Genomic DNA, 21,706 nt, shown 5'->3' with positions numbered 1-21,706 from the left:
TCCGTCACATGGTTCCATTTTTATTGCCGATCGAAGCAAGAAACTTCATAGAGACAATGTACTGTGCAGTTTCGATGGCCAAAATCGTGGAATTAAAGTTCGAATTATTACGACGTCCACCGTATTCACCGGATTTCGCCCCCCCAGTGACTTTTTTATTGTCAAACTTGAAAAAATGGCTCGACGGACAACGGTTCACGTCGAACGAGGTGGTCACCGCCCAAACGAATGCCTGTTTTGAGGACCTTCGGGAATCTTACTTTTTAGGTGGCTTAAAAAAGTTAGAGAAACGTTTGGAAAAGTGTATAGAGCAAAAAGGTGATTATGTTGAAAAATAAAGAAAAAATCTGCCTAATATAATTTGTTTTTCTATCTTTTTCTGAGGACTTATCGAACGACGCGAAAGATAAAGTAATGGGACGAAGTTTGACAATATTTACGTTAAACAATATATGACGTTACTGTGATCTACATATTTCGTTTTCATTCATTGCTATACTATGTACATATACGTCAATACTGAATATGATTCGAAACTTTAATGTCTCATATTTCTACTCGATCTCGTAATCCTACCTTTTGCTCAATAGCTTTAAATCATTACAATTTTTTAAATAGTCCACGAATAGTGTTATTTGTTAAAATTAGATAAAGGGATATGTCAATAATCGTTTAAATAAAAACGAATAAAAAATACGACGGACGAAACGAAACAGACGTATTCCTGTAGATATAAATATTAGTGAAAAATGCACACGTTGCATGAAATATTCTTTACCATTCCGTCGACTCGCATGATGCATCGAATGCTAAAGTCGTGTTCGGCTCATTCTGCGTCAAATCGATCACTTTTGTGCTCGATGTCAGGGATTTTGTTCGAATTGAAATACGTTGCAGTACGCGCGAGAAAGTGGAGTGTAAGTCACCGATTGCTGTTATCGAAATTGTTTAAATAATACAAACTCTTAAAGCTGAGAGTTACAGAACAAGTACAACAAATCTCCGATAACACTATAAACACTAATGATGTGTTTAGTCTTATTTTAATCGAGAAATTTATTAAAAAGTTATTAAAAAATTAAATTAAACAATTTCAAATCATTCTGAAAAAATTATTTTCGGCTGCAGGGGTCAATTAGAATCATTTTTGGTGAATAGACATACCCTCGAAATCCTACCCACTTTCGAGAAAAAAATTCGAGGTGTGAAATTTTTAAACGAAATTAAAAAATTTCAAATCATACTAAAAAAATTATGTGTAGTTACTGGGGGAAATTACAATTATTTTTAGTCATTAGACATACCCTCGAAATCGTACGCATTTTCGAGAAAAAAATTCGAGAAGGTGTGAAATTTTTAGACGAAATTAAAAAATTTCAAATCATACTAAAAAAATTATGTGTAGTTACTGGGGGTAATTACAATCATTTTTGGTCATTATACATAGCCCCGAAATCCTACGCATTTTCGAAAAAAAAATTCAAGAAGGTGTGAAATTTTTAGAGGAAATTAAAAAATTTCAAATCATACTAAAAAAATTATGAGTAGTTACTGGGGGTAATTACAATCATTTTTGGTCATTATACATACCCTCGAAATCCCGCGCATTTTCAAGAAAAAAATTCCTAAACGGAAATATAATGTATGGCCAGAAATGTACCTCGGAAATTTCATGCAAATCTTTAAAACGTCATAACTTCTAAACGGATTGGAAGATTTTAATGTTTCAAAAAGCAAACTACGCGTATTTTGGTGGAGAATATGTACAAATCGTAAAAATATTCGAAAAGTTGGTCCTTGACCCCGTAAAATGCGAAAAACCCCATAAAAGTGGTTCAGTTTTCAAACAACCATAACTTCTACAATAGTGAACGTATCTCATTAAAACTTTTTTCTGAAGTAGGGGCCATGGGTGCCTACAAAAAAGTATTAGACTATTTTTCTGTACAGCGTCAAACAAATTTATTAAAAATGAAAAATGAATTCTTAAGGAGAATCGACAGGGGGTATGCCTAAAAAATTCGGGGAAAAAAAAATTTTCGAATTGTTCTGGAAAAATTATACTTAGTTACAAGGGATAATTGTAATCATTTTTGGTCAATAGACATACCCTCGAAATCCTACCCACTTTCGAGAAAAAAATTCGAGAAGGTGTGAAAGTTTTCGACAAAATTAAAAAATTTCAAATCATACTAAAAAAATTATATTTAGGTACTGGGGTCGATTACAATAATTTTTGGTCATAAGACCTACCCCCGAAATCCTGCTCACTTTCTAAAAAAAAATTCGAGAAGGTGTGAAAGTTTTCGACAAAATTAAAAAATTTCAAATCGTTCTGGAAAAATTATATTTAGTTTCAGGGGTCGATTACAATAATTTTTGGTCATTAGACATACCCTCGAAATCCTATCCATTTTCGAGAAAAAAATTCGAGAAAGTTTGAAAGTTTTAGACGAAATTAAAAAATTTCAAATCATACTAAAAAAATTATATTTAGGTACTGGGGTCGATTACAATAATTTTTGGTCATTAGACATACCCTCGAAATCCTATTCACTTTCGAGAAAAAAATTCAGTACTGGCGGAACTTTGAACGTTAATCACTTTTTAACGAAGTCTCCATCAACAAATTAGTATTCTCGATTTTCGTCTTATTTTAACCTCTAGAATCTCCCATTAAAATATTCCCCATGGGTGGTCGAACACCTTGTGTACTCTGTCTCGATTTCACCCTATTACGTTCGTTTCCTGTTCGTCTTTCCTCGTCCTACGGTCTCTCTCTCGAACCGCGAGTTCACCGTCTCTCTCGTTATCCCGATTATCCCGGAACACGTATGCTCGAGTCCCGCTCGAATCGTCGCCGACCGAGGGCAACGCTTGCGCCTTTGTGTTCTCCCTATTGTAACGCAATGTTGTCACCTTCGTCCGTCCCCACCCTCTCGCCCCAGCACCCAACAACTTCCCTATTTTTTTCCCTCCTTCGCGGACACCTGTGCCTCGGCAAGAAACTAATCGAATGCGACGTACACAAAAGTATTCGAGGCCTTTCATTTGCGGAGCACGGAGGGGCGGATCGGGCTAATCGAGTCTCGCGGCACGCGCTACATCCGAACAAAATGGTGACATTGAATTCGACTCGGCGAGCAATACCACACAGCGGTGCAAAATCACGGCAAAATGAAAATATCAATGTTACCGACACAGCCCCAAATCCTATTTTGCTTCATATACTGTACTGTAAAATTCCTAACTTCGCGAAGATCGTTTTATCGTTATACAGTTTTTTATGCCAATAGGTTATTTCAGCCGAAAGCTATTATGCATTTATCAGATATTAAATATCATTTGTGTTCTGTAATAACTTATCGTCATCATCATTATTATTATTATATTACGATGCGTTTATATTATCGTTAAAGATCGTAAATATGTGACAAAAAGTTTATATTATCGTTAAAGACCGTAAATATGTATAAAAAAACAAACAGTGACGAAAGATTCATGAACACGTTTCTTAAGAAAGTCCATCTAGATCGTTTAAATTGCGACAGTTCGCCAATATTAAAAAAGTTCGTGCAACAGGGCGTGTGATACCTCGAAAACATCGAGTCAAGGCTAAACGAGGATTTCATTCGAGCGTAGGACGAGTTCTCGAAAGTTTATATTGTTCCCACGAATATTAAGAATTTCGAAAATCTCGAGTTTCGCTGAATATTTCAGGTGTTTCGGTTACACTGCCAACCAAAATGATAGCACAGATGTACTATTCCCAATAGTATATGTATATACAGACTGTTCATCTTAATTTATTAATTTTCATTTACCCTAACCTCGCAAGAAAGATATTTGGAATAGAAATTAATGAGTAGTTCGAGGAGAACAAAGTTCAAGCTGAAATTGAGGTTATCTTGACTTTTTCAAATAGCACTATGTAGTTTTTGAATGAATTTTGAATTTTCCGAATGAATTTTAGAAATTCGCGGTAACTGAGAAAATCATTTTCCTCGATTAATATTTAAATAAATAAAATTCATTTTAATGAAAAACTAATCAATTTGATGCGCTGAATTCAATTTCATTCCTTGAAATAATGGACACTAATAATAATACAACGTATTAAAATGTTCGTATTATAGAATGTCTTTCTAAATATAAACTCATTTAAATAAGCGATTGTTTAATTGATAATTTAAAGGAAGTATTAAATCAGTCATAAATGGTAATTTGAAATCATCGGGATATTTAAATTTTCTCATAACATCTTTCATAACCTCTTACGTATCACGTGACCCTTTCTCAAGCTTCATTTGCATCGTGCATTTTAATTATTTCGAAACCAACGTTTACATTAAACTTCCTCGCGGTAAGAACGAAACAATGTTTGTATGCGTTTACGAAAATCATAATTTTCCAGAGACATTGTTTTTGCACAGCCTTGATCTCGAGGCCTCGATAAATTTCAAATACGTTTGCACGTGTTGCGACCGTCAGCAACGAATTCATAAACAGATACGAAACGAAAAACATCTGCCACGCGTGAAAAACTTTTGCACAGTTCTTCTGAATATCGAATGTTTAAAGCGACCTGCTCGTTGCAGATCTAATAACGAAAAGAAAAGTGTCGTGTACTCACGTTTGAGAGATCGTGGCTTTGCCTGCTTCCTTCTGGACATAGCAACGTGACGCGTCACTTCGGCGGCCGGATCGCAACGACAGATCAGCAAGAACAATTCAGTCACATTTCGCACTTTCTCGGAACACGATACGTTCGCGCACTAAAACAGCGTTTATCAAAAAACCGCACCGTTAACAGAACTATCAACAGCCTTTATCGAAACGCACACTGTTGACGAAACTTTATCGAGAACGACGTAGTCGCGACGAACAACAACGACATCGTGTGAATTCAAACGGAGAAAAAGTCTTTGGTTACACGCGCGTCGTAACCATGACAACGGAGAATAACATCTCCAAGCCGAGAAAGCTGGTTACACGAACGACTCCCGGCCGCATGACGGACAAATTTCGATGGAAACGCGAAGGATCGTTTCCCCGAAACTGCCGTTCGTGTACCGGAAACCACGTGGTCCCGCCGTAGCGAAAACGCGTATGCATGCAAATGTACCACGATAAGGAAACAACTAGCGCGCCCGAAAGTCGCGCAACGAATGACAGCGTATCTGATACCGCAGCAAGGCTGACGCAGAGAACCACTGGGACGGCGTTGCGCATGCGTAACGTTTACTGATAGTCGGCCTGCGCAATACTTATATCCCTTTGGTGTAGATGAAATGACTTTTTACGATGCCTTGCAAAAGAAATGAATTTTCTTGGATACCATTAGGAATAATAAGAAAATTTATTTCTTACGTTACAGAGCTTGCAATTTCGTAGGTTATATTGCGTCATTACTAGATTTTAAGATGCACCTAATAAAGAATATTTTTCGTTACGTTTGAATAAAGCGTGAAAAGATATTTCAGATAATCATTAAAATTTCAAAAAAATCTAGTAAAAAATGCAAACATTTGTACGCTATTTTATAATTTTCACAATAGATAGTTGCCACTCGTAAGAATTATCTGGTGACTATACTTGCATAAAAAAAAGAATTTTGTCGTAAAAAGAATATATTTTTTATGGGTCAAACAAATTATTCAAACAGTCAAATTTAAAAATACAAAATAGTATCTTCTTACGGATTCTTATGTAATAACGATCCTCTGTTTTAAATAAATTCGTGGATCTTTCGTTTGAATACACTTGATGATATTGCAATTCACGAGAAAAATTCCTGTATTGCCGACATTAAAGAATCAGCAGAGCCTCCACGCAAACAGAAAATAAGTTCATTGTTATGACAGTTTGACGACTGCTTTCATTTTGTTTTACTTTCAACGAGATTAAATTCAAAACTTTGCTCGAATTGTTCGACTCCCTTCATTATTCGCTGATTGTATGTAAATCCGTAACACTTGTTACGTTTAACGCATCCATCGTTTCAATTTTCTTCGAACAGGTTAGTACGCAGGCACATGCATATATAGGCGTTTCTATAAAAATACTAAAAGTAACAGAAGATATATTTGATCCCTGATTTATTTTATTCGTAGATAAAGTATGCTCATGTTAGAACGTATTCCAGATCAAATTGGATATTTGATTTTAACAGAGGACGGTGCTGTATTAACGGTAATTTTTCTTTATACGACACTAACAGAAATTACATAGATTGGTGGATGCTTTCTAAATCTTACATGTTAATTAGATTAGTAAAATAAATGATGCTGTATCCTTTCAGTCTGGGGGTGAATTAGAAAATGATGAAAAAATTGCAAACATTATTGTGGGTTTAGTCACACTGACTAATAAAATCGATCCTAAAGGATTTCCCAGCAACGAGGCATTTGATAAAATATCCATAACATACCCTGACCATTGCTACATCATTTGCCTTTCAAATAAAAAGATACATGTAGTAAAGAAAAGATTGATTTCTACAACTACCGCAATTATGGAACAGCAACCTCTTATCGATGTATAAATAAAAACATTGCAAAATTGTATAGAAATAAGATAGTTTATAAATATAGAAATATGACGTAATTTCTGATAAATATAACAAACTTTTCCACTTAAAATGTAATTCATAAAATAATGCAAAATATCGTTAAAAAATAAGCTTATAGAAGTCTTCCCAGAATGGAAACAAAATAATATAAATGAAAAAGATGAAAAAAAGAAAGAAATTTATTATTCTAATAAAGATTTCTACTATTTAGTAACTCATTATTAAATTCGTTGCTAAAGTTTAATTTTCGATTTTCTTATATACCACAATAGAATTAAAAATATGATTCTGTAAAATGTAATATATTTTTGTTTAAACTAAGTAGATATTATAATTAATTCCTTTATAAAAAATAGGTTATAATTGCCTTACAACATTATTTAAATAATTTCATAAGAGTAATCAAACAGGTATTATAACGAACGAAGTTGCGATTTGCATAAGTATCGAAATAATAATATAAATACAACATATACAAAACTCATTTCTTAAAGACAGCAAAGTAGTTTAAATGAAGAACAACGAAGATACTATGTCGAAGGAAGAGGATCCTTTACCGCGGAATAAGTGGAATGAAGGTGATTGGTCAAAATTTGGAATTGCGTCATTGTAAGTGGTAAAAACAAAGGATTAAAGAAGCAACTTATGTTAAACACACTATGTCTGTATGTAACAAGGAATTACATCTGCCTGCTACATCACTACTAAATATAATACATAATGTTTAATAAACAAAATAGTAGAAATTGTATTAATTACACAAACAATTTACAATATATTACATATTTTATAAATAAAGAATACTACGAATCATCCGAATCAGAACTATCATAAGTAACTAGCGATGTACTGGTAACTGTTTTCGATGTATTTTTTGGTTTCAACTCTGGAAGTTTTGGTGTTTGATCTTTCTGTATCTTGACATCACTACTTAATGCAGAATATGATACTTTTTTTAATTTGTTTCTAGAACGCACGATAGAAACCAATCGTTTCAAAGGATTGTGTCTATTTTTTTGTTCTCCTGAAACATGTAAAATAAATATTGTGATAATTTTGATTAATAAAAGTCAACATCCGAATGTTAATTTTTAAAAGAGTACGTTATTTATATTACCTTTTTTATGCATTAGTAACTTTGCCAACTTCACATCATCTTCATGTTCATTCACTAAATCAATATTTAAACCACTTTTTGTAAGTAACATATGATCGATACCTTGTCTTTTCTGTAATTCCTTTTTCCTAGTCTAGAATGTAACCAATTTTACAGTAAATAATCGTTAAAACTTTGATAACAGTGACAATGGCTGAAAAATTGAAGAATTAGTACATTTAACAGTTATCATACCCTAAATGCAGAGCGCAGTGCACAATTTGAAGTATAATCATCTTTCCATGTAGCTTCTTTCAATGCTATTGCATTTTCCAACAAAGAATCACGGGACTTTGCTACTTTTTTATCTTCTATACCATGTTCCAATTTATACATTGCATCATCATAAAGTCTACAAGATACTTCTTTTGTTTCTGGTACAATTTGTTCATTCTCTTTAGGATCCCACCGATTTTCTTGCCGTTTTGCACCACTTACTATCACGTAGTCTAAATTCTAGAAGCAAAACATTTCCATTAGAACCTGTACAATTTTAAGTTGTGAATATTTTATACAAAATATCTTACAGCTGGATCGGTTTTTATTTCAAAATGATTATCACAAAGATGACACTTCATGCGAAACTGATACAAGGGTGTGCTATAATACATCCCAATTTTTTTCTTTTCTGCATTGTAACGAACACCCATTCCTATGTGATTGCCACATCCTTCGCACCATATATTATATGGCATCTCAAATCTAATAATAAGGATACCCATGTGGAGTTTACGTGCTCTCTCGCGTAATGCATGGGTACCAAGAAATTTATTGAGTCCACCGACACGCGGATCATAATCCGGTGGGTAATATAAATTTGTTCCTTTCCGTTCTCCCATTGTTCTAAAAAATTGAAAAAATCAACAAATAAAATACGTAATACACAATACAAAATTTGTATTAGATACATTGTCTTTTAAACTATATTGGTACATCTTTACCGAATTGTTTATATTTGATATATTAATCTATCTCAACTCTTAATAATGCAATGAATAAAGACAATAAAATATCAATAATATTTCGTACCTGGTGTTTCTATTCTGTACTTTAAAAGACTAAAACTTCTTTTACTTATTTGGTGTGTCTAACCTCGCTTGACATATACGTATACTCTCCTTATGCACAGAAATCAATTAATTCTACACATTAATGCATCCTCTTCGTCTTGTCAGCAGACTTCTAGTTGATACGCAAATGAAATACTAGATAGTGTTCTTTAAACTTTATAATGAATTTTCGAATAAATCAAAAGATTATCATTATTAAATACGTATGTACATTTATCTATATGTCATTTAAATAAAGTACGTAAAACATTGGTTATATGTATCAGAACGAGGTATACGCGGAACTACGGGCTGCAGGCTATCTCGCACAGTGTGGCCAGATTTGGCATAACTAGTGTGGCCGATAACACAATTGAGTGCATCGATGGCGAAACTAGTAACGACGAACTTCCTTAGCGTCTAACGAAGTGGAGGGGAAAACCGACATATCCTACCGCACGAGCTACACGTTACGGTAGGTCAGCACTTCACGCAACTTCGAGAAATCGATTCTGGAAAAATTATTTTCAGCTACAGGGGTCAATTACAATCATTTTTAGTCGATAGACATACCCCCGAAATCCTACGTACTTTCGAGAAACAAAATTCTTTACCGAAAATATATCGTGTGACCGGAAATGGGAATCTCCCATTAAAATTTTTCCCAGAAAATAGTTTCTTTTTTTTTCAATAGTTAAAACATGATCGGGGGGTCTTAAAACGTGTATTTCCGTGTACATTTTTGATACCGTGCCAATACTTATGTCCAGCACTGTACATCATTTATTAATAATCTACCTTAAATCTTATAAAATTATCGACATATGAAATGAGGTTGCATGAAGTTTGGAAATAAAGAAGAGTCCATTAATATTTCATAGCTAAATCTACTTTATTTTTTTTGTGTAAACTGTCATTATATTTAAATACTTGCATAACTGTTATTTGTTTTGGTAAATGTATTATAATTCACTGTATCGTTCCTTGTAAATTTAAAATGGAATTTTATATAATTCCTTCATTTTAAACCGTATCTCATATTGAATAATTTATTCCGATCAATATCTTTCGCATCTGAGCCTCGTATTTCTCTTAAACTTCCTCTACGCAGAAACCGATTCTTCTGAACGTTTTCTAAAATAAGTATTCTGATTCAATTTGCACTAAATACATCTACACAAAATTTTCCTTTCAGGTCGTGTAAGTGCATTTTTTACTATCTTTGTGTTAAATATCACTTGTCATTACCATGGTATAAAACAGGTATACTATTTTGTATAAAGTTTTTGTCCAGTCGTAGTTCATAAAATTCTTGTAAATTCTTAGGAAGCGGTTCAACGTTATAATTGACCAAGTCTATCGCGTATAATAACATTTGACGAGATACAAGAGGCAAATCTTTTTCGATTAATATTTGCCTTGATATAACCATTAATCTATCCATCTTCTCTTTACAGTTTCTATATATATGTTTCCCATGAACAATTATCTGAAATCACAATGTAAATTAGTCAAACAAAGAGGCTAAATAATATTAAAATTTGAAATTGAAGTACATACTTGTTCTGTGAAAGTTTCAATTTCCTCTGGAGAAGCTGTTTCTAACAACATTTCCATATAATCTAATAATGCTAACTGTAATTTTCTGAACAAGTTTCCAAAAGATAATACATATACAAATCTAGAGAACAAAGAAACAATATTACAGAATTGCATCGTTGTAGTCTCTTCTCTCAATTCTATTCTTCCTAAATTCAAAACATAAAAAAAAAACAAATTAATTGGTGAATAAATTCACAATGCGCTTTGTAATATTTCAATTTGATATATAAAAAACATCACATACTGTCATATTGATTTTGCATCTTACTTATTAGAAGTTTCCATAGAGAGCTTTTAAACATAACATTCTTATAATAGAGTAGAATTATTTTCATACCAAACTCTCTATTGTTCATAGCATGTTCGTAAAGCTTATCATTTATCTCTCTACAATTATTTAGATTAATTAGATTAATTTAAATATTTTAAAAATCATTAATATAAATTACAACAAAGAATGCGCTAAGACTTGATATATTACTCGTAATGTTCTTCTGTGCAAAGCTGTGCAAATTTTTTAGTTTGTTCTACCAAATTTTCCAGAGTGATATGATCGATAATATCAATAAGACTAGCATAATCGATATCCTCAGAACATAACTTTCCTGGTTTAGATAATGGATCTTTATCACATTGGGCCCATCCACGACCACGACCACGACCACGACCAATTGACATCATTTCGTCTTCAGAAAATTTTAATCTGGTGAATAAGAAACAATTGGTAATTCTTTATGAATGAGAGACAAATTATAATTCTATGTATAAAATATACATTAATAAATATACAAATTATGTAAATATTTTTATAAATAATTGTAAATTATTATTCTATGGATACCTGGCTTCAACAATGTTTGTGACTGTATTAATTAGAGGTTGAAGCACGTCTAGACATTTGTTGCAATACGGACAAACTTTTTTTAAATCCAATGTACTTCGTACATAAATTGATTTAACACTTAGACTTGACTTAGATGTTAACACTCGCTTTAAAAATAAGAAAAAGTATAAATCAGTGATGGACATTCGTGGGAACTTTGGTCATGCGCACTGGAATTTTCCCTCGTGGGATTCTATATGCCATAGATGTATCTTTAGCGCAAAAAGAGGTGCATGTTGGGAATTCCCATGTTTTGCACAAAATTGAACTTTCTACTTCAAATGCTCGCCAATCACACAAAAATTAACTTATCGAAGATCCCCTACGTATTTCTCTAGCTATACTCATGTAGATTAAGAGAAAATTTTTTGTTTTTGTCTCTTTCCCTGTAACTTCCTTAAATTTTGTTCCTTACCGGAATCCAACGGTACCCTAAATTCTAGTTAAGTATATACGGTAGTGATCATGCGTTCCAGTGCGCATGCCAAAATTCCCACGAATGTCCATCACTGGTTCCCTCCCTACCAATCAAAAGCGATCACGAAGAATCACGGATCACTGTGAAAAATCACTGTGATTGGGAATGAACGTGATCCAATCACGAGTGATTCTAAAGTAGCAGTTCTAGCCATCCCTAGTCTCAATCTGCGGTCTAGGGGGATAAGGAGGTGGGTTGGTGCCCGTGGAGCGCTGACTGCTCTGCTCGACGAGGCGCGCAAAGTAAAACAGAAAATTTTCGGTGTAATTTCAACGATGTTATTTATTAGCAGTCAACACGGTAAATTGACAAACTTTTCGATTATTTTAATGTTCACTCTACTCTCTCGAGAATTGATCTGATTTTCCTCGAAAATCTTCTCGTGGTCCTCGGCGTTTGACCCTTCTCCAGGAAAATTTTGGATCCTCCCTCCGGGTTTCCTTGATCCAATAGAAACTACCCCCCACTGACACACACTAATCACAGCCATGCGTATATAACCGGCGCTTCGGACTAGTCCGGACAACTTCGGAAAGTCGAGCAAAAAGGCAAATGTGAGCCTTTCAACCAACTTGTATATTCAAGGGGTACTGACTAGGGGTTACCCATTTAACAGATACTTTTAACATTTCACTTGGTCGAAACATTTCGCTCATCTTGTATATGTAAAGGGTACTCGCCGATCGAAAAGTTTTGCCTACCTTTATGTTTAAGGGGTATTAATACTAACATCGACAACATTGCCTCTATGGGATGGTTCCCGAAATTGGGATATCGAACATCAAAGGTTCCGACAGAAGTGTCACCTTTATATGTACTCTGTGACATTATCATAATATATAAAATATTTAGTTTTGACGATTCAAATAAAACGAGTTTTTTCTTTGAATTAATTAATTATTCCGTTTACATTCATTTAATGACTATTCCAGAAAATAGTATTTCAAGCAATATACCAAACAATGCAGAACTCCTGGCCCTGAAAGCGGCCAGTGTCGGTGGCATACTGCGTAAAAGAAGGGGTTAAGCTTATCCAATCATTTAACGCGCATGCGCTGTTGTGTATATACGATCACCGTACGGACGATCGCCAGTCATCAATCGGTTATCTGTCATTCTCTTCTTGTACCACCGTTTATACTGATTTTTCGTTCAATCCGGTAGTCAACTTGTCAATTTTTATTTCTTTTATCGAAAGTGTCTGTTTGAAAATACATTGACTAAATTCATTAGAAGTGGTCGATATTAACGAGAACAAAGTAACGTAGAAGCGAAGCAGACGTGTATATCTGTCTGTTTAAAAACTGCGGATTTTGCCATGACGACAGAAGAGAAGTTTCACGCGGCTGTTAATGTGATCAGAAGTCTGCCAAAAAATGGTAAAATGTTTAGGCAATTAATTTGACTTGTCTGATCAATTCTCCCGTCTCGTTATTATGTATTGTTTTGCGGAAATTCAAGTTCCATTATTGTCCTCCTTTCCTTGTACGTTGCAGTATTCGGAGTGGAAAATATTTTACCAACTACAGCTACGGTGTGTACGCTGTCCTATGTTTTTTTTCTTTCTTTTTTTATTCGCCCGAAACACGACAAACGAGTTTTTCCTTTAATTAGTAATACACAAATGGAACATTTACAATATTTACTTTATTTGCAAATCAAATGGTCGTTAAGCAATTGTACAAAGTTCATGTCTGACTTGACAAAATATTTATCCGCATCTGTCACACAAACGCGACTAGTACGTCCACGACGTTTTTAATTAACGACGTGTCATTCATATCCTTTTTGCAACACTAGTCAAAGCACAAATTGCTTATATGTCAGGCAAAGTAAATATTGTAAATTATTAATGTTAACGATGTTAATAAAAATAAAACATAAAAAAAAAAAAGAAAAATTATTAATACTAATACTAATACATATACATATACATGTACATATACATATACATATACATATATATGCCTATAAGTAACTTCTACTCTCTTGATATCATTATAGATAAGCATTTTTTTTTTATTTCTATGCATATCATTGTACACATTTATGAAAGTATATAATATATGAATTTGCATAATAGTACTAAAATATGAAAGAGTCTCTTACAAAAATTTTAATAAGAGCTATTAAAATATATATTTCAATTTTTCTTTCCTATATAATCTACAAATGTAAGTTTTGTACAAAAGGTCCTTATGCAATTTCAGATCCACATTTTGGCATTACATTGGAAGCAATGTATGTCTTCACTATTATTAAAGTCATAGATGTAGAAATGTACTTTCCATTTATTCTAAGTAAATGTGTGTGCTCTCATTTCACTTTCTAACAGAGCAGGTATAGGTAAACTGCACTTTGTGTTTAAAACTGGAACGTTCCTCTTGAGTAATCGCAACTATATCTTGAATTTTTATGGATAGTACCATTAATTTTTCGTTATTAGTTTAAAATAATTTTTTTTTTTATCTAAATACATATGAAATGGTAACCAGTAAATGCCAATTTTGTCCAAAGCATTTATTTTGACGCAGAAGAAACATTTAATGTTAATATATATTCTATTATTTTAAATATAATTTAATTGTTGCATTTAAATCTTTTATGGTAAAATGGAAATGGTAATATAGATGCTTTCATTAAAGAGTTATTTGTATATTATTTAATATGTTGTACTGTGTTTTAGGAGTATATCAACCTAGCAATGAAATTATGCTACGTTTTTATGCATACTATAAACAAGCAACAGAGGGACCATGTCAACAGCCAAAGCCTGCTTTCTGGGAAGTGGTCAAGAAGGCAAAGTGGGATGCTTGGACACGTTTGGGCAATATGAGTAAAACAGAAGCTATGAATAATTATGTGGAAGAATTAAAAAAGGTTGCGTTCAAAAACAAATACAGTAATGCCCACGTAAGTGACCACGCTCGGGACCGGCCACGGTCATCATTTATGTGGGCATGGTTAGTTCTCAGAATTCAACGGAGATAAGGAAAGAGGATAAATACGTGTGAGATACAATACTGGCACGCGAAACCATATATACGATGTATCGATAAGGACCGGCGTCAAGTTACGCTCGACACGCTCGATGTTCGAAGAAGTCACTTAAGTGGGCAAAAATTCGGTCACTTAAGTGGGCACTACTGTATAATTCTATTATGTATTAATTAATATTTAAAAATTGTTGCTTAACATTCAACGTACATATTTTGATAGATCATAGAGACAATGTCTTACACCGACAAGGTAGCTAATTTCTTGGGCAGTTTAGACACATTTTATGAAAGTGTTCCAGCAGAGGATTTGGAATTACTTGTTGGACCTGTTTTAGAACGTATACGTTCACAACCTGGCTCACCATTGTCTGGTTCACCTTTGGGTTAGTGTTTGTAAATAACAATAATATACATGCTTTATGTTTTGTTGAGATATCTGATAAGTTATCAAGGTACAAATATATTTTACATTTACGATCGATAAATATTTTTAAACGAAGACCAACAATTATGTACTACGTTAATTACTTTTTGCGCAGCATCTAGAGAAACATCGCCACACAGAGTTTGTAACGTGACTCGACACATTGCGAGTAGTTTAGAAACTAGCCCGGCTAGTAGCAATAGCGCGAGTCCATTACCACCAGATACCGATGGCGAGGAAGAAGAATTTATAGATACTGTTGAAGTAAGCTATTGTTATTATGAAATATTCGCAGTGTTGAATTTATTTTTAATTTTGATCCATATGACCGGAACTGATCTTTTATTTACAGTCCGCGCCAGAACGGTCGCAGAAGGATATAGTAACAACTGCCTCCTCTTCTCAAAAAATATCTAATGGCTTCAGCGTTACTAACGATAAAATTAGCGAACCAGTTGTCTCGAAGGAGAATCCTTCAGAATTAACTAACGGATATGCCAACATAAATAGCTATACAGAAACAGTAATAGACAGCAAACAAGAAAGAGGTCGACAACGGGTCAAGAAAGATGAAAAATCCAATGCCGAGTTTTTTAATCAAATAGCTACAACTATGCAAAATTTACAACGAGATTTGGATAGAATAACAGCTAGAGTACGCAGCTTAGAAGGTCGAGCATTACAAGCATTAGCACCGCCAATAGTAAGTATACTTTACAATAAAATTTATATCTTATTATTATCATATCTAATTACTGAATAATTCATTGTCTTTATAGAAACAGCCTACAACAACTTTGTATCCAAAATGGTGGCCTTTACCAGAATGTTCACCGCGATTATTTACCATATTAATTTTGTGGCCGTTTATAGCGCAATTTTTAATTTCTCTTAGACAACGTTATCGCCAGCGGAGATTGATTTAAATATTCTTGTTGTCTTGTTCAAAGCATATTCCATTACTTGTTGTTAGGTAACATTGGATGCAAACAACACAGAGATATTTAGGTATTATTGGTACATAGATTTTTTTTTTTTAATATGCCCCAAACCTAAATTTTTACAGTTTAACCCCTTAAGCGGCCCACAAATTTGATTATCTACCACTTATCAAATACACACCACTATTACGTAACAAACTTTACAAATGCAGAGACACTCCTTATTTGCTCGAACTTTTCTTTCCAAAACGCAGTTCAGCTCTAAAGAAAACATCGACCGAGAGTTTTAATGGTTCTTCATTGCAATTTTCTTTCTGTATCTTGAAACTACGTGAAAATATATTTCTCATCACAACGCAAAATAATTATAATAAGAAAACGTGCAAAAGTTTTCAATTTATATGCCTGTACATACGTGGACGCCTAAGAAGTTAAATTGGCAAAAGCTGAAAAATGTGATCCCTCTATTATATAAAAAGAAACGATTATAGTACAGTGGTTAATCATGTAAAATTTTTAAATTCTATAAATTGCTTATACACCTGCATAGCATACGCAAAAAGATGTATTTATTTAAAAGATCAAAAAGATTTGGAAACAAGTTTGATTGCTCTCTGTATATTTATATGATAAAAACAGGTGAATTAATCTGGTGTCTAAGGTGACTTATATGTATGTATTATAAATAGTTGTATGTATTCATATATTGTAATATAGAAACGAAGATTATATACGAATTTTATATTGCGAATTCTGGTTAACGGCGTAAAATAGATTACAACGTGCAAACTCTTTTATAAAAAACATTGTAATGTAGGATGGTACTGTTATCATTCCCGATTATATAATGAAATCCTTCTTCCGACTTCTTTTTATATAATTTTAAGTTGAAAATAGATGTATTATCAAATTTATGTACAGACGTTGTATAAAATATATTACAATTTTTAATTATATGTTAAAACAATGATTGTTATTTTCAATTATGTTTTACGACCAGTTACAAGCGTACTTGGCGCAGTCCCTTCAAATTAATACTTTCTACTTCGTACTCACTATATGTCTGTGTACTTCTATTCGTAGTTCGAATAATCAGACATATTCGAGAGAAAATTATAAAATATTTAATGTTTTAATTATGCAGAAAATTAAATTTAACAATTCGGAATAATTAAAAACAAATCGATATTCGTGATCATATGCAATTATTTGCCGCCGCTCTAAGGAGTTGCAACAATAATTTACTATTGATAAATTACATGTTTTCGGAAATTCATAAGCCTCAATCGTTAAAAATGACGTTCCAATTTAATTTATCGGAGATCTAAAGCTCAAACGGAAACGCAAGATAAGATATTTTTTAGGAAAGATACATAAAATGAGTACCACTGTCGAAGTGAGTAATGTACTGCACAAATCAAGAATGGGGTGGGGAATAATATTGGGAGAACAAAGCATCAAGACGAATTTCGCAACTTTCGGATTTTTGTAGCTATCTATGGCTGCATTTAAACTGTGATCTTGCACATGTAATCACCAACACATCGGACAAAAGTAAAACATACGCCAATCTGGTTGTCAAAAGATGTTGGAATCGTTATAGTATTCCACAGGTTGTGGCAATCAATAGATCGATGCTTTATTCAATTTCCACGTGAAGCCTCTTTAGTAGAGGTCAGAAAGTATTAAACAGAGAAATTTGAAACATGAGAACAAACCTGCTCATCATAGTCCTGGCATTTTCTATTATAAGCCTGTTTCGTGCAGAGGATACAGATTTGGGGTCCATTATTTTCGCAAATGTCGTAAGTTTGAAGTTTCCTTTCTCTCCTGAAATCAAGCGTATTAAAAGAATGATTAAATAACGTTTTCACCCTTAAATTGTACGTTGACGATGCGTTAAACATTAAAGAGTCAAATATGCAAATGTGTTTCAACTAATCATGACATGCATTTCTTGATTTATTTTTCAAAATAAACGCTTTAATTATCGCACAAATTCTTAAATTTGTATTTATTCATAAAAAAACCATGTGAAGCGGACTGTCCAATTTATTTGTACGTAATTACTCCTATTTGCCCAATTAATTATTTTATTATTTTGTAGTTGTATAGACATGGAGATAGGACACCTTCCACATCTTATATCAATGACCCCTACAATAATCAAAGTATTTGGCCTGTTCCATATGGCCAATTAACAAATGTAAGTTATTTATCAATATACATACATATAAGTACGTATAAGTATATTCCAATTATGACATTTATTTTGATAATGTCACTTTTTATTTCTGATAGGAATATAATCATTTTGATAGCATATTATTTAAATTTGTTAATTATTTTATATGATTATATTTCGCGTAAAGGACATTATGAAAATATTGTACGTTAATTTATAAAATCTATGGATATAATACATGAAATTTTGGTAATGTTAAATATTATGTAAAATATGTTTACACAATATATTGGTTTAAGAATCCATAAAACATAATGGAAAATTTGACTACAAGTCCAATCATATTTTAAAATCTATTTAATTCTGAAATATTTAAACGACCATTAATGTATTTATTGTATGATATAGCTTGGGAAACATCAACATCTGCTGCTCGGCCGTTGGCTCCGCAAACGCTATTCACACTTGCTGCTTGACTTGTACTCTCCATTTGATATCTATGTCCAAAGTACGGATGTGGATCGCACTTTAATGTCAGCAGAAGCACATCTTGCTGGCCTATATCCACCAAACGGTGGTCAAGTATGGGACACTATTAAATGGATGCCTATTCCTGTTCATACTATTCCTGAAAATGAAGACTATGTACTGGCTGCTAGAAAGTACTGTCCTAGATATAATTATGAATTTGACAAAGTTCTCAAATCCCCAGAAATGAAACGCATAGATAAAGAAAATAAAGACTTATATGCATATTTAACAAAAAAATCAGGAAATAAAATTTCGTCTCTAAGAACAGTGGCAGAACTTTACGATATATTATTTATCGAGGTACGATTATGATATCGCTTGTATCTTTAATTTCTTTATTCAATTTTTATATTTAACAAACCCAATTAATTAATTAAATATGTCCGTTATAGAATCTTTATAATAAGACATTACCAGAATGGACAAAATCTGTGTTTCCAGATAAACTTAAATCAATAGCTGCGAAAAGTTTTACAATCAGAGCTCACAATAAAATACTTCAAAGATTAAAATCAGGTACGTGTTATTCATTATTCTGCATTTAATATATATAAGTTCTATGTACCTTGCATTTGTATCATTTATTGTTATATGCGAATATGTATCAATTTTGTGTAATTTTTTATGTACACGAAACGTGATAACAGGTTCGTTATTGGGAGAAATGATAGATCATATGGAGAAAAAATCAAAAAATATTTTAATGCCTGATAGAAAAGTGTGGATGTATAGTGCCCACGATGAAACTGTTGCTAATATGTTAATGACTTTGGGTGTGTTTGAACCTCATTGCCCACCATATACTGCTATGATTCTCATAGAATTAAGAGTAAATTTAAAAAATCAGTATTTCGTAACGGTAGGTACTTAAAATATTTGAAAGTGGTCATATACATTCTATGTACAATTCATATATTTTTTCAGGTTTCTTATAAAAATTCGAGTTCGGAACCGCTTCTTTTAACAATACCCGATTGTATTACATTATGTCCTTTAAATCAATTTATTGCACTAACAAAAGAAGTTATACCTGTAAACTGGGAAAAAGAATGTGTAATGGATTGGGATAAATTTGGATACAATATAAATGCAACGGCAGTTATCGGTAAATTTCAATTACATTAAAATTTCGGTTTTTAATTTATATTTAGATAATACTGTTTTTATACTTTTTATAAGTTGAAGCGATAATGGTTATTTTATAATTCGGCAAAATCAAACAATATCAAATTAAAAAAACTTTTATTTCTGTTTCAGCGATACTAACATCTTCAATACTGATGTTAGTTTTATTAATTTTGTCTGTAATTGGCTTTATTTATTGGCATTATAAACGAGAACATAATCAGTATTACCTTCGATTAACGACGGATCCTATATAATCGACGTCGTATTGATGAAAATGGCATATTGCTTTCATTGTAATAATCAATGTCTTCATAATTAAGTGATTAGGAACGCAAAGATAAATAATAAACTCGTATCTAATTTTACACACTGTAGGGAATAAATTACTGACGCGAGAAAGGCTGATAGATCTTTCATAAAACATTTCAAAACTTTTGAGATATTTGTACTTTTTTATTGGTGATACAATACTTTAGTGAGCAAAAAGTAATATATCCTGCGAAATATCTACTGTCCGCATACATTACTCACTAACTGTTGGAAACAAAGCTGTTTTATAACTTTTGTAATGATTTTTACTAGCTTGATAAAAAGGTATTAGATTCCTAACACTTTTTGTGATTACAAAAGGGTATGTTACTTAATTTGAGTTTTAAAAAAATGTGAGAAAATAAGCTGTGATGAGGCATGGAATAGTTTACAAATTAATTGCGAGAGAAATTGAAGTATTAAGCATTTACTTTTAACGATAATGGACGATTTAAAAAAAAAAAGATGTTAATATTGATGGTGGAATTTGTAATTGCAGATACGTCTACGAGAAATGAAAATTGTTTAAATATATTTATAACGGCTGTGTTAATGTATTTGTATCAATTGCCTCAGGGTAAATATTATTTACTATACATTAATTAATCCTTTGAGCAGTACGAATTATTGTACTTCAGTTGACTTGTAGTACGAATATGCATGCGAATACTTTTTAAATTTTATATCAAAGTATTGGTATTGCCATTAATCCACACCTGACTTTGACATTTTTACACACGACTATTTAATCAGTTGTTCGTTGCATGTTGAAACATCATTCTCGGTTTTATGAAAACTCACTGCTCAAAGACTTAACAAATTGTAAATTAAAGGACAATTTGGTTTTTACCATAAATTATAATTTGATTCATACACATGTTATGATACTGTTAAGTTCTGTAACATTTAAATACTTATATATGTAGAAAATGTATTTATCTACGATATTTCAGAGATTGTCTAGTCATTGTTGTAAGGTATAGAAGTTAAAAACATGCATTGTCCTTAAGCAATGAAAGATATATCTAATCGTTTCACTGTTACTCTTTTGAAATATCATTTACGAATAACATTCTCTATATAAAAAAAAAAATAAGTTAGATTTAGAGGAAAAGAGACAATACACGAAGCTGAAGAAGAAATAACTTCGATCGTATAATTGGCCTGGGAATTCTTTTTTCTTTTTTTTAACCGAACCATTTTACAATTACAATATTTTATTGCTTAACATCGAAATGAATGTACAAATATGTATACATGTATCTTATTCGGAATATTTTTGTGATATTTAAAGATAAATAAATAATACGAACAAAATTGTGTCATATTTTTAATCGTATTTCTTCGATTAGCTCCATGCCCGAAACGAAACTTTTAATTTGAAATTACCTGTTTGTTTATCTTGAGACAACAATACTTCACGGCGGTCGCAGGTAGACTAACTCGCAGC

At 32.5% G+C, this 21,706-nt stretch overlaps 6 protein-coding genes across 9 annotated transcripts in view; 3 read left to right on the top strand and 3 right to left on the bottom strand.

Moving 5' to 3' along the window:
• L (zinc finger protein Lobe) overlaps window positions 1–5,117 on the bottom strand; it is a 159,647-nt gene extending 154,530 nt beyond the window's left edge. Inside the window, exon 1 of the mRNA XM_076770703.1 lies at window positions 4,634–5,117. Within this exon, the coding sequence (XP_076626818.1) occupies window positions 4,634–4,673 (40 nt within the window). The 5' untranslated portion in view covers window positions 4,674–5,117. The remainder of the gene's footprint in view (window positions 1–4,633) is intronic.
• A 676-nt stretch (window positions 5,118–5,793) lies between these two features.
• Window positions 5,794–7,659, top strand: Lamtor4 (Late endosomal/lysosomal adaptor, MAPK and MTOR activator 4). Its single transcript, XM_076771016.1, has 3 exons — window positions 5,794–6,019; window positions 6,114–6,192; window positions 6,302–7,659. Exons 2-3 carry the CDS (start codon window positions 6,121–6,123, stop codon window positions 6,542–6,544), a joined length of 315 nt encoding a protein of 104 aa, XP_076627131.1. The 5' UTR covers window positions 5,794–6,019; window positions 6,114–6,120; the 3' UTR covers window positions 6,545–7,659.
• Window positions 7,375–9,118, bottom strand: LOC143344704 (coiled-coil domain-containing protein 130 homolog). 2 transcript variants are annotated; one of them, XM_076771014.1, is made up of 6 exons: window positions 9,009–9,118; window positions 8,757–8,909; window positions 8,255–8,570; window positions 7,923–8,183; window positions 7,689–7,821; window positions 7,375–7,595 (listed from the first exon to the last, which is right to left on the bottom strand). In XM_076771014.1, the coding sequence occupies exons 3-6, from the start codon at window positions 8,564–8,566 to the stop codon at window positions 7,375–7,377; spliced, it is 927 nt and encodes a 308-aa protein (XP_076627129.1). In that variant the 5' UTR covers window positions 8,567–8,570; window positions 8,757–8,909; window positions 9,009–9,118. The 2 variants fall into 2 exon arrangements, with proteins under 2 accessions (XP_076627129.1, XP_076627130.1); XM_076771015.1 differs by having other exon boundaries at window positions 7,480–7,577; window positions 7,670–7,821; window positions 8,757–9,117.
• A 531-nt stretch (window positions 9,119–9,649) lies between these two features.
• LOC143344872 (uncharacterized) lies at window positions 9,650–11,415 on the bottom strand. Of its 3 annotated transcripts, none has more exons than XR_013080168.1 (6): window positions 11,220–11,415; window positions 10,860–11,081; window positions 10,623–10,765; window positions 10,337–10,524; window positions 9,941–10,265; window positions 9,650–9,899 (listed from the first exon to the last, which is right to left on the bottom strand). XR_013080168.1 is itself a non-coding variant. In XM_076771419.1 (6 exons), the coding sequence occupies exons 1-6, from the start codon at window positions 11,405–11,407 to the stop codon at window positions 9,795–9,797; spliced, it is 1,098 nt and encodes a 365-aa protein (XP_076627534.1). In that variant the 5' UTR covers window positions 11,408–11,415; the 3' UTR covers window positions 9,650–9,794. The 3 variants fall into 3 exon arrangements, 2 of the variants coding, with proteins under 2 accessions (XP_076627534.1, XP_076627536.1); XM_076771419.1 differs by having other exon boundaries at window positions 9,650–9,910; window positions 10,025–10,265; XM_076771421.1 differs by having other exon boundaries at window positions 9,650–9,910; window positions 10,025–10,265; window positions 10,647–10,765.
• Window positions 11,416–12,810: 1,395 nt separating this feature from the next.
• On the top strand, window positions 12,811–17,070 carry LOC143344873 (acyl-CoA-binding domain-containing protein 4). The gene is made up of 6 exons (XM_076771422.1): window positions 12,811–13,118; window positions 14,426–14,619; window positions 14,959–15,121; window positions 15,278–15,426; window positions 15,515–15,865; window positions 15,942–17,070. The coding sequence occupies exons 1-6, from the start codon at window positions 13,058–13,060 to the stop codon at window positions 16,086–16,088; spliced, it is 1,065 nt and encodes a 354-aa protein (XP_076627537.1). The 5' UTR covers window positions 12,811–13,057; the 3' UTR covers window positions 16,089–17,070.
• Window positions 17,071–17,520: 450 nt separating this feature from the next.
• On the top strand, window positions 17,521–21,562 carry LOC143344871 (prostatic acid phosphatase). The gene is made up of 7 exons (XM_076771418.1): window positions 17,521–17,908; window positions 18,211–18,309; window positions 18,697–19,119; window positions 19,212–19,335; window positions 19,467–19,678; window positions 19,744–19,924; window positions 20,077–21,562. The coding sequence occupies exons 1-7, from the start codon at window positions 17,810–17,812 to the stop codon at window positions 20,199–20,201; spliced, it is 1,263 nt and encodes a 420-aa protein (XP_076627533.1). The 5' UTR covers window positions 17,521–17,809; the 3' UTR covers window positions 20,202–21,562.
• Window positions 21,563–21,706: the final 144 nt, after the last annotated feature.

The sequence above is a fragment of the Colletes latitarsis genome, chromosome 8, assembly GCF_051014445.1.
Source record: "Colletes latitarsis isolate SP2378_abdomen chromosome 8, iyColLati1, whole genome shotgun sequence".
NCBI classification, from domain to species: domain Eukaryota; kingdom Metazoa; phylum Arthropoda; class Insecta; order Hymenoptera; family Colletidae; genus Colletes; species Colletes latitarsis.
This window is presented reverse-complemented; position numbering and strand designations above follow the sequence as displayed.

What these genes read in the sequence shown, in the direction of transcription:
- Lamtor4 (XM_076771016.1), top strand. Translation starts at nt 6,121, where the DNA reads ATGCTCATGTTAGAACGTATTCCAGATCAAATTGGATATTTGATTTTA. An exon ending in AGGACGGTGCTGTATTAACG is followed by an intron (nt 6,193 to 6,301) that starts GTAATTTTTCTT and finishes GTATCCTTTCAG; the next exon opens with TCTGGGGGTGAATTAGAAAA.
- LOC143344704 (XM_076771014.1), bottom strand. Translation starts at nt 8,566, where the DNA reads ATGGGAGAACGGAAAGGAACAAATTTATATTACCCACCGGATTATGAT. An exon ending in AAATAAAAACCGATCCAGCT is followed by an intron (nt 8,184 to 8,254) that starts GTAAGATATTTT and finishes TTTTGCTTCTAG; the next exon opens with AATTTAGACTACGTGATAGT. An exon ending in GTTACTAATGCATAAAAAAG is followed by an intron (nt 7,596 to 7,688) that starts GTAATATAAATA and finishes TACATGTTTCAG; the next exon opens with GAGAACAAAAAAATAGACAC.
- LOC143344872 (XM_076771419.1), bottom strand. Translation starts at nt 11,407, where the DNA reads ATGTCCATCACTGATTTATACTTTTTCTTATTTTTAAAGCGAGTGTTA. An exon ending in GATGCAAAATCAATATGACA is followed by an intron (nt 10,525 to 10,622) that starts GTATGTGATGTT and finishes TTTTGAATTTAG; the next exon opens with GAAGAATAGAATTGAGAGAA. An exon ending in TATACCTGTTTTATACCATG is followed by an intron (nt 9,911 to 10,024) that starts GTAATGACAAGT and finishes TACTTATTTTAG; the next exon opens with AAAACGTTCAGAAGAATCGG.
- LOC143344873 (XM_076771422.1), top strand. Translation starts at nt 13,058, where the DNA reads ATGACGACAGAAGAGAAGTTTCACGCGGCTGTTAATGTGATCAGAAGT. An exon ending in CAGAAGTCTGCCAAAAAATG is followed by an intron (nt 13,119 to 14,425) that starts GTAAAATGTTTA and finishes ACTGTGTTTTAG; the next exon opens with GAGTATATCAACCTAGCAAT. An exon ending in AAGCATTAGCACCGCCAATA is followed by an intron (nt 15,866 to 15,941) that starts GTAAGTATACTT and finishes TTGTCTTTATAG; the next exon opens with AAACAGCCTACAACAACTTT.
- LOC143344871 (XM_076771418.1), top strand. Translation starts at nt 17,810, where the DNA reads ATGAGAACAAACCTGCTCATCATAGTCCTGGCATTTTCTATTATAAGC. An exon ending in ACGATATATTATTTATCGAG is followed by an intron (nt 19,120 to 19,211) that starts GTACGATTATGA and finishes TGTCCGTTATAG; the next exon opens with AATCTTTATAATAAGACATT. An exon ending in AAAATCAGTATTTCGTAACG is followed by an intron (nt 19,679 to 19,743) that starts GTAGGTACTTAA and finishes ATATTTTTTCAG; the next exon opens with GTTTCTTATAAAAATTCGAG.